This window comes from Simochromis diagramma, unplaced genomic scaffold (assembly GCF_900408965.1).
Source record: "Simochromis diagramma unplaced genomic scaffold, fSimDia1.1 OVJJ01000421.1, whole genome shotgun sequence".
Taxonomy (NCBI): domain Eukaryota; kingdom Metazoa; phylum Chordata; class Actinopteri; order Cichliformes; family Cichlidae; genus Simochromis; species Simochromis diagramma.
In genome coordinates, this window is record NW_024387250.1 from 3249819 (window position 1) to 3260414 (window position 10596).

General features: G+C 40.5%; 2 protein-coding genes across 2 annotated transcripts; both read right to left on the bottom strand.

Moving 5' to 3' along the window:
- Nucleotides 1-1826: 1826 nt before the first annotated feature.
- npy4r (neuropeptide Y receptor Y4) lies at nucleotides 1827-8161 on the bottom strand. Its single transcript, XM_040001890.1, has 2 exons — nucleotides 7968-8161; nucleotides 1827-3391 (listed from the first exon to the last, which is right to left on the bottom strand). The coding sequence occupies exon 2, from the start codon at nucleotides 3319-3321 to the stop codon at nucleotides 1981-1983; it is 1341 nt and encodes a 446-aa protein (XP_039857824.1). The 5' UTR covers nucleotides 3322-3391; nucleotides 7968-8161; the 3' UTR covers nucleotides 1827-1980.
- A 111-nt stretch (nucleotides 8162-8272) lies between these two features.
- LOC120715125 (beta-microseminoprotein) lies at nucleotides 8273-10582 on the bottom strand. The gene is made up of 4 exons (XM_040001954.1): nucleotides 10492-10582; nucleotides 9079-9184; nucleotides 8733-8835; nucleotides 8273-8513 (listed from the first exon to the last, which is right to left on the bottom strand). The coding sequence occupies exons 1-4, from the start codon at nucleotides 10492-10494 to the stop codon at nucleotides 8393-8395; spliced, it is 333 nt and encodes a 110-aa protein (XP_039857888.1). The 5' UTR covers nucleotides 10495-10582; the 3' UTR covers nucleotides 8273-8392.
- Nucleotides 10583-10596: the final 14 nt, after the last annotated feature.

Here is a 10596-nt window from a genome sequence, read left to right on the forward strand (position 1 = left end):
CACAGAACAAAACCCTCCTTGTGTTTTCTTCACCATGAAAGCTAAGACAGAAATTTCACAGGGTTGATACTATGAATATAAAAGACTGAATTGTACTGAAATACGTGAAATACAACGGCAGGGGGTCACTCATAAAACAGTTTGTAACATTAGCGTCTAATTTGTCTCAAAATGGCACACCGTGCAGTTCCACGATAAATGAAATGAACATTTATACTTAGGGCCTGTGCTACCACCACAACTGGTAGCACAGTCTCTGAAACAGTCTCTGTTACAAACAGTCTCTGAACAGTTCACAGTCTCTGAACGTGTATGGAAGGATGAATAGAATCCTTATGAGAGGCATTCCCTCCCACCGTGTAACACATCACTTCAAAGTTTACTTTAGGCATTTTGTTGGTTTGAGGTCCGGTGAGTCTGAAGGCCACAGTATGGTCACACATGTTTTATACTTAATAAACAACTAATATGACTCAGCAAAGGTTTTGACATGTCACAGAAAACAGGTGCAAAAAATAAAACGAATAATGACTATTCTTGGTGTCTGATGGCTCATTGAGACACCTGAACTGAACAACCCCAACCACACTGGTCCTTCTAAAACATTGCGATACCTGTCAAATGACCACTCATGCCTTATAAATATATCGGCATTTATTATGGTCCTCCACTCTTTTATTCTGTTTTCCCTTTATCTCTGGTCACCACTGTAGGTGTTTGCTCATAGTAAGACACGGTATGAAACACTTCACTTTAAACCACTGACAAAACATTGCACTTTAAAGGTATTTTTGTTATGCAAATGTTGACTACAATTTTCACCACTGCAGGCAGCATTTTACCAGTAGATGTGTTGAGATTTTTTTTTAGGTGTTGTGCATTTCTTTTGACTTGTGATATTTCTTTTAACCCTTACTTTAAATTCCTCAAAAAGTTTTGCTTTTTCCGCACCACCATTGTTCATAGCAGCGATTCCCAAAGTCAAGAGTGCTTCAGCCCAATTAAAAACTAGAAGATCCCATGGGGCACACCCATTTTAAAATTTCACTTCAATTAAAATACAATAAAAAGAGATGTATTTCCTTGAAAATGTTATTCAAAAAACATAAACAGGCTTTTGGCTAGAAATTGCTAAAGTTACCAAGTCATACGTAAAATACTATGGTCAATATGGGACCCACCTGCTACTGGGATATAAACTTCAATACAAGAGAAGCAAATATAGGTTGGATTAATAAGTAATATAACAAACTAACCGCATCTTATCATTTTTATTCACTTTTTAAATAAATAAATCCATTTTACGGAATTTCTGTACCTGTAGTACACTCGCAGCCTATTGTGGCTCCAGCCCACACTTTGGGAATCTGTTTCATAGTAATGCGTCAATGACTAATGCCTGTTTTCTACAAGTACCTGTTTGACTGGACTCGACCTTGTTTTTAGGGTTTGTCATTAGGTGCAAATGGAAAGGTGAAACCCAGCAACAAAAACCAACACGTGGTTTCCAAGTCTGAGAAAAACCCATAGACTTATAGACTTATACCACTCCCTCGATGTCCTCCATCGTTGTCTTTGTCAGATAACAATGACGTTGTTATAACGACCCCATGCACATTGAGGTGGAAATGAGAAACTGAGTATAGCAAAGTCGAGTTGAGCCAAAGTTGTGGAAACAAGGCTTCAATGACTTGCTGGGCTGACTGATTGCACCATGTTATGTTACATACTGGTATCATACAAAAGTACAGTTTCGTCCTAGTTTAAGTTCAGTTAATATTTATTTAACACAAAACATAGATTTTTTTTTACATAAACTTGTGGTGAACTTTTTTTTTTAAACATATAAATTTACAATAAATAGCTTTAAGCTGCTTTTTAAATGGATCTATTGACATTAAAGTAAGAACAAACAGCAACAGTTTGTCTTACAACTGTACAGTTTATGTAAGAAGGATCCTTTAGGCTGAAGCATCAGTGTCACACAGAGTTGCTCCTGCAGGTTAGAGGCTCAGAGGTATGGGACACTTCAATGTGCACAGTGGACATGGGATATTGCTCACACTCTTCCTCTAATGGGAAACAGCGGCAGTGTAGGAGCACCTCGCTCACCTCTTGCCTAAAGTTGGAGTTCAGGAATCCGTAGATGACGGGGTTAATGCAGGTGGAGGACATGGCCAGCAGGTGGCAGAGGGAGAACAGCAGGTTGTGGTGACAGACAGGCAGAGCCTCCTGGTTCCAGTCTGACACCACGTTGAAGATGGTGAGCGGAAGCCAGCAAAGGGCAAAGACTGTTATGAGAGCAACCAGCATGATGTTGATCCGGCGGCTGTGGGTCATGCGCTGGCACTCCGGGGTCCGGGCGCGGTCCAACATTTCTTTGCGGTGACGGAGCCGCACAATAACTCTAACATAACAGAGCAGGACCAAAAACAGTGGCCCACAGTACTGGAACAGCAGAAGCCACGTGGTGTAAGCGACCCTGTGACCCTGGGATGGCCAGTGCTCCACACAGGCTTCCATATGTGAAGAGGTGGGGACGTAAGAAAAGAGGGAATGGTATGAATTTTGAAGCGCAGACAGGTTTTTGTATGTATGAGTAGGAGATGTGTTGAGATAAGCATGAGGAAAATCTTGGTCATGTACCGATGACACGGGCAGGATTACATTAGTATAGGGCTCATTTGTGAGCAGCTGAAAGGCCAAGAAAGGCAAAGATGTGAAGCAAGCCAGTATCCAAATGAGAACAATCGCCATGTAGGCCTGAGGAACACTTGGTTTCCATCCAGAGGGGTTAATGATAAGCTGGTGCCTTTCTAAGGCGATAAACACTAGAGACAGCACTGACACACTCACAGAGACACACTGGATGAACGGCACCAGGCGACATAACAGCGAGCCAAACACCCAGTGGTCCATGATTGTGTATATGACAGTGAAGGGGAGGCAGAAGACACATACCAGAATGTCAGAGAATGACAGGTTGCAGATGAAAATGCTGGTGACATTGACCTTTTCTCTGCGGCGGGCAATGATGCAAATGAGGCCAATGTTGCCCACCAACCCTAGCACCATTGTAACACTGTACCAGGCTACAAGGCATGCTGTCAGAACAGGAGACATGTGGCACTGCTCATCATGCTCCAGGATGGCGAAGTCTGAGAGGAGCTGGGTCTCATTCCCTGGCCAGTCCTGTACAGACCCATGGCTGGCTCGCTCTTTCTCCCAAGCTGAGGATTGTGGAGGGGTGGAGCTGTTGAAGATCAAAGGAAAAGGTGACGCTGACAAAGAAGACTGGGTTGTGTTGCCACTCAAGGACATCTCACCAAGACTGAAGTGTCACCAGCACCATGGATCAAACTGTCCATCCCAGCCCTCTGAAAACATGCATCTGAAACAAAGAGAGAAATCACAGATTCATGAAATGCATTTATTCTACTGCTCTTATACTATAGAAGTCAATTAATGTGTGTATGTAGGAGTAATACTGTTGCTATAAATGAAGGAGAACTAAGCTGATCCTGTTTCTAAAAAATAGAAACTACATGTGTGAGGAATTAGTGCCTGATAGAGTTGAAGGAAGTTCAATTATATGTACAATAAATGTTTGATGGGGTGGAACCATCAGCGTAGCTTTGTGCTGAACATTGGGGGGGGGGGGGGGGGGGTGTCAAGATCTCTGTCTAAATAAATAAATAAATCTGGGTAAATTCCCAGATGATTAAATATGCTACTATATTGCTGGTAATACCTGAAATGAGTAAAGAAAATCAGCCTATTTATGCAAGATGATTCATAATTTTATTGGTGGTGGTGGTGGGGTTATATTGGTTGCGTCTGATTATGGTAAATGGCCTGTATTTATATAGCGCTTTACTAGTCCCTAAGGACCCCAAAGCGCTTTACATATCCAGTCATCCACCCATTCACACACACATTCACACACTGGTGACGGCAAGCTACATTGTAGCCACAGCCACCCTGGGGCGCACTGACAGAGGCGAGGCTGCCGGACACTGGCGCCACCGGGCCCTCTGACCACCACCAGTAGGCAACGGGTGAAATGTCTTGCCCAAGGACACAATGACCAAGACTGTCCAAGCCGGGGCTCGAACCGGCAACCTTCCAATTACAAGGCGAACTCCCAACTCTTGAGCCACATTATTGGGGGGTCATAACCCCTCTAACCCCCCTGGAAATTACGCCCCTGGGTGGAACAGTGGTTAGCACTGTTGCTTCAAGGCAAGAAGGTTGCGGGTTCAGGCTGAGGCCTTTCTGTGTGGAGTTTTTTATGTTCTCCTGTGTCTGCACGGGTACTCCGGCTTCCTCCCACAGTCCAAAGACATTCAGTTAGTCAGGTTAGGTTAAATGGTGAATCTAAGTGATGAGAACATGTTTGTCTGTCTCTTTGTTAGAAATGTTTTACTAACATTCATGGGTCCCCAGAGCAGAAATCCTAAACACTATGATGACTCATTGGCTAGTTTGCTGACTTCAAATTCGCAGGGGCTCTTTGGTGTAGCAAGGATATCAGGACTGCGAGTAATGGATGGTCTGTGTGAGTCATTGCAGTCACTTTATGGTCAATCTGTGTCTACACAAGATTCATTCAGGCCCACTACTGAGTCGTATATTACCTGACATTTTGGAAGTCCTCAGATCCCACTAAACAAGTAGTATTACATTCACTGGTCTCATTTATTAGTTACGCTTTGCCAGTACAAGGTTGGTCCCCCGTTTGCCTTTGGAGTGCATTAATTCTTCATGGCAGAGATTCAACAAAGTGCTGGAAAAATTCCTCAGAGTTTTGGTCCAAATTAACATGATAGAGTCACACAGTTGGTGCAGATTTTTTGGCTGTGCGTTTATCTCCCATTCCACCACATCCCAAAGGTGCTCTATTTCTGAAATGATGCATATTTCTGCTGTAAGCAGCCATCTGAGTATAGATGCAATATGGTCATAAAAAACATGATCATCAACAATACTCGGGTAGGCTGTACTATTTAAATGATGTTCAGTTGGTTTAAAGAGGCCCAGAGTGTACAAAAAAAATATCCCCCCAAGTCATTTCGCCATTACTAGGCAGGATAGATCTTTATTGTGTTTATTTATGTTTATTATGCAAAATTCTGACCCATCAAATTTTTTTCATCAGACCAAGCAACATTTTCCCAGTCTTTTCCTGTCCACTTCTGGTTAGCTTGTGTGAAATGTCAGCTAAGAAGATTCCTTGCATTCCTCTCCTTAGCTGACAGGAGTGGCATCTAGTGTGGTCTTCTGCTACTGCCTATACCAGGGGTAGGGAACTCCAGGCCTTGAGAGCCGGTGTCCTGCAGGTTTTAGATCTCACCCTTGATCAACACGTCTGAGTTCATCACCAGGCCTCTGGAGACTTCAAGACATGTTGAAGAGGTAATTTAGCCATTTAGATCAGCTGTGTTGGATTAAGGACACATCTAAAACCTGCAGGACACTGGCTCTCGGGTTCCCTATCCCTGGCCTATACGCTTCAAGGCTTGACAGGTAATGTGTTTAGAGATGCTCTTCTGCATAGCTCTGTCATAAAGAGCGGTTATTAGAGTTACTGTTGCCCTTCTATCTAGGCAATCTGGCCATACTCCTTTGACTTTTGGCATAAATACGACATTTTAGCCCAGGCTTTTTTGGGCTGTTCTCTGAAAACTGTAGAGACAGTTGTGTGGGATAATCCAAGCAGTTTCTGACACAATCAGACCAACCCTTATATCAGCAACAATCATGCGACATTCAAAGTACCTTAAATCATCCCATTCTAATGCTAAGTTTGAACTTCATATCTATATTAACTAGCGTCCATGTGACAGCTGATTATATTTGTGTTAACAAGCAGTTGAACCACTGTACCTAACAAAGTGGCCAGTGAATGTTTGCACATTACAAAAGGCAAAATAGACTTGATAAAATACAACAGAAGCTGTGCTTGTGTAGGTGAGTTGGTGAAGATAAGAGAGTATGTGTTCTGTCAGTCCTGTGAGACAGATGACTGAAAAACGTGCAGAAAAAATGCACGCGGTGGAGACAAACTGTCAGGACCAACGACTGCTTTTGCGATCCTCCACACTTTAAATCCAGATGTTGAACATTATAATTATTAAACATCTAGATTTATCTTTGTCTTAGATATCAGGTTGACTGCAGTCCTCATGTGAGAATGACACCTATATAAAAAGGAAGAAAATATGAAGTGCTTTCACAGTTTAAATAACAAAAGACTTTGAATACAAGAAGCAAAAGGTGATAGTTACATTCTTTTGTAAGCGACTTGGCCTCACACTAATAATTGCTGCAATTCCTTGTCCAAAAATCAACAGTCAGGTCTCAAGACTGAACATAAAAAGCTAATGATATCAAAATTATTATGAATACACAGACTTAGATTCATTTATTTTAATGAAAGGGTATGACATTGTCATGATCCTAAAAATGGACAAGCCATCTTCCCTGGAACCTCTGTTATGTGCCATGAAAACCACAAGAAAACGAGACTGTCACTTTCCATTAACAGCGCACACACTTTGCTATCAGTCACTTCACCCTGCATCATTACTAACCTACTCTGTCAGTGTGTTGAGTGAGCTGCAGGCAGGGTGGCACAGCATCGATCATCCTTTGTTCGGTGAGGAAAGGCAAGTGTAATGTCACCGGTAACTACATGCAACAAATAACTGCAACAGTGAGGAGAAACCATGTACAGTAGTAGTAAGAAAAGGAAATATTGAAAACCAACAGCCATTTTTAAACCGCTAATGCTGCAATTGTGCGATGCTGTGGGGAACACATACATCAAGTAGTTGTGTTAGTGTGTTGGACACACTGCAGCGCTAAGTCTCTGCATGGTAAGGAACACTGTGACCTGTCTCCACTTGACCCGTCATATTATTCTTACCTTTGCCTCAAAAAGTGCCCTCCATCTCAGAGAAAATGAAACAGAAATGAAGGCAAGGCTGTAATTTTCCTTGGAGAAGCTTCACCTTTTTATTTTTAAAAAGACATTGTACTGTGCAGTGAAAGGTGGATTCCACATATACCTTTTAAGCAGCAATCTTGCACTTAATCTACCTGCTAAAGAGTGCTGAGGGTAGTGTCATATAAAGGTAATATTTCTGAGAAATGAAAAATAGTTTATTATAGCTGAACACTGCACTTGATTATAAAGGTCTGACATGTGCTATTCCAAAGAGATGAACGATTTGGGGTTGTTGTTTTTTTTTTGCGTGTAATGAATCTGTACTGCAGGTAAAATGCATTTGAAAATGAAAATAAAGATATATGCTTGACTGAAAAACAAAAAAAGCCCAGTCTTTCAATTACCCCTCTGCAATCACAGGTTGTGTTTCTGCTTCACTTCTTACCAGTACAGCCACTTACTAGATTCTAAAAATTTCCTAAATCCAAAAGAATAGTCCAATATGTGTGTGCAATCGATACAGCTGCTCAGAGACTATTTTCTTTCATATTGCCTTGTGCCGGTGATAATCAGGGTAACGACAGCAGGCACTGTGCAGTGTGCTCAACCTGAGCTAAGCCTTGTTATCTGCTGGAGGTGTCAGGGATTGTGGGTGACACCTCTCAAATCTACTACAAATACTTTCACAATGTGGTTCTCTTTACATTTCAACACAAAATATGAATGCAATGTTGTTCCCCTGTTTGCGTTTTCTTTTGGATAAATACCACCAGACATGCGTGCTGTCAGATGCTTTTGTTAGACTGTATAATTGAAAAGATATTTGTAGAAGGAGAGACCTACATTACACCTGCTTACAGTCTCTGGACACTGCAAGCTGACAGTCTAGAAACAATACAGCATTCATTTCATAGCTGATTGAATCCTAATCAATACTGATTTCCCTCGACAAAGATGATGAATCCATTCAATACATCAATATTGCGTGTTTAAAAAAAAAGAAAGATAAAGGACTCACGTGATGGTTTAGCTGAAAAATGAGTTTCAGTGAAGCCAGGATGAGAGAAAATGATGCTCTGAACAGGTGTGAATCCTCAAGGATTAGAGTTGGAGAAGAAGCTGTGCACTATAACAACCAAAGCGATTGTGTCAGAGGCAGCAGCGAGAGGAGCACAGCTATAATTGTGCTTAGAGCCCCTTCAGGTGCCAAAGACCCTCTGAGGACCGTGCTCTGCTGTCACACAGTGGTGAATTTATTCAATTGCATCCTGAAAATGAAACCAGCTGCAAGTGCTGACAAGAAGACACTGAAGACTCAGGAAGCAGAGTTGAACCGAATTTATTGATGAAGAGCAAGTTTGATAAAGTGGTCATCTTTGTTCATTGGTAATTTAATGTCATAATCTAGACCCAGTCTGGATTTTAGTCGCCTTTAGAGTGTATTCAGATAGGGCTGCACTCTTTTTCATTGTCAGACTTCATCACCACCTTAACAGAGCAGGCCTTCTCATTCACAACCAGCTCACACTCCTCAGGAACATCTACAGTGTTTGACTCGGGGATCCTATGATACAAAAATAAAAAAAGAAACAATAATAATCAAAAACAATCTCAGCGGTTTTGTTCATTTAGTAACTCTTAAATTGGAAGTTATCACTGTTAAAGCCTAAAAAGAGAACTTATCACCGTCCTACGAGTAACAAAGCTGAGAGAAAAGAGGTTTATTTGTTTAAAGAAAAAATGCCTTAATGATTTAAAAAAAACAATAATGTGGAAGTCTTACTTGCTACAGCAGCTCAAACCCTCGCTTGTACAAGAGCAGTCCATGCAGTCTCTCACCCATGCAGAGTCAAAATCATGCAGCTCTCCATCCTTATCCACACACCCTACATGTAAAGAAATGAAAACACAGCTCAGCTCAAAGGAGTTGTTGACTTACTTACTCAGAGGCACTCCTTACTTGTGTTTAAGCATCTATCAGTGTATGCATAGGTGTGGTTAAGGGATTAGATGTGGAATAAATGTCTAATATCTGTAAATCATGACAGAGAAACCTTTCCGCCACACCCAGTGTCCTGCTGCACTGCTGCAGTATTGTATCTGTACAAGAAAGGTCTCATGTGACTCACCTTTTGGAGGGTTATTTGGATCTTTGATCTCTAACTCCTCGAAGAAGCATTGAGAGTGACAGAGCACAACGAGCCCCAGCAGACAGACAAACACATGTAGAGAGGACTGAAAGAGAAACACATTTCATACTAAAGTAATTTCTATCCTTTTAAGACCTTTAACATGACAGGAAATGGCCAACTACTGCTTCGACTAACAACTATTCTGTTCAGTTGACACAGTGTATACACAGTTGTACCTTATATCTTACATAACCCGAGGCGTGTGTAAATATAAAATACAATTCTGAAAAAGCAGAATGATTTGCAGGTGTCATAAACTCAGTGTTTAAACTGAGATATTTTACTAATTCATGAAAATTATGAGCTTATTTTGAATCTGAATTGACAGTACCACATCTAAAAAAAAAGTAGGTACAATTACTAAAAAGAAAGTCAAAGATTTGTAATTAGGTTCATTGGCAACAGGTTAGTAACAGGACTGAGCAGAGGTTTACCAATCTGCAAAAATCTGCCTCTACAAATTGTGGAAGAATTTCAGAATAATGTGACCCAACATAAACTGCAAAGACTTTGAATATTTCATCATCTACAGTACAAAACATCAACCAAAGATTCAGAGCATCTGCAGAAATCTCTGTACGCAAGAGATACGGCTGAAAACGAATTCTGGACTTTGATCTTTGGTCCATCAGGCAGGATGAGATTAAGAACAAGGATGAATCTGTCACAGAAATCCCTGCATGGGCTCAAAAAAAACACTTCCAGAAATCACTGTACAAAGTTAACTGTGTCATCCACAAAGGCCACTTAAAGCTCTATCATACAAAGAAGAAGCCATATATGAACATGATGATGAAAAGCCACCATCTTCTCTGAGCCAAAGCTTATTTAAAATGGAAAGTGAAGAGTGAACCAAACTTTTGGTCGATCAAGAAATATGCAATACAATATGAGAAAGAAGACCCAGGACTGTTAAAGAGATGGAATCCTATATTAACGAAGAATGGGATAGCATTCCTCAAATAAAAGTCATCTGGTCTCATTTCCCAGATTTTTGTGGACTATTGTTTAAAAAAAAAAAAAAAAAAAAAAAAAGAGTGGATGCAACACAGTGATAAACAGGGAAGTTTTGGTACCATTAAATTCATTTTTTTTTAAATGTTAAATTTTCTCTTTTTAAACACTGGTATGATTTATATGTTCTATGGTGAATAAAACATGGGTTTATGAGATTTAAAAATCTGTTTTCTTTTACATTTTAGGAACTGAGTTTGTGAAATATATATACTCTGACAACAATTACGTGATTGAAATCTCACATAACTATTCATATTTACATTTATACTGAAAGTTATTTTAAAAAAATAGCTGTGATTAGAGAATATATAAAAGAAAGTGTAAAATACGTACCATCCTCAGTTATGATGTATCCCAGCCAACAGAAAAACTGTGTGTGAAAATTCGGTAGTCACGGATTTTTATTAAGGTGTGACTCCCATGTATATCATTATGATA

Excerpts from the sequence above, each read along its gene's own strand:
- npy4r (XM_040001890.1), bottom strand. The coding sequence starts at position 3,321 with ATGTCCTTGAGTGGCAACACAACCCAGTCTTCTTTGTCAGCGTCACCT.
- LOC120715125 (XM_040001954.1), bottom strand. Across the intron at positions 8,836-9,078 it reads TCCAAATAACCCTCCAAAAG|GGTGTGTGGATAAGGATGGA; the intron begins GTGAGTCACATG and ends CTTTACATGTAG. Across the intron at positions 8,514-8,732 it reads GGTTTGAGCTGCTGTAGCAA|GATCCCCGAGTCAAACACTG; the intron begins GTAAGACTTCCA and ends TTTGTATCATAG.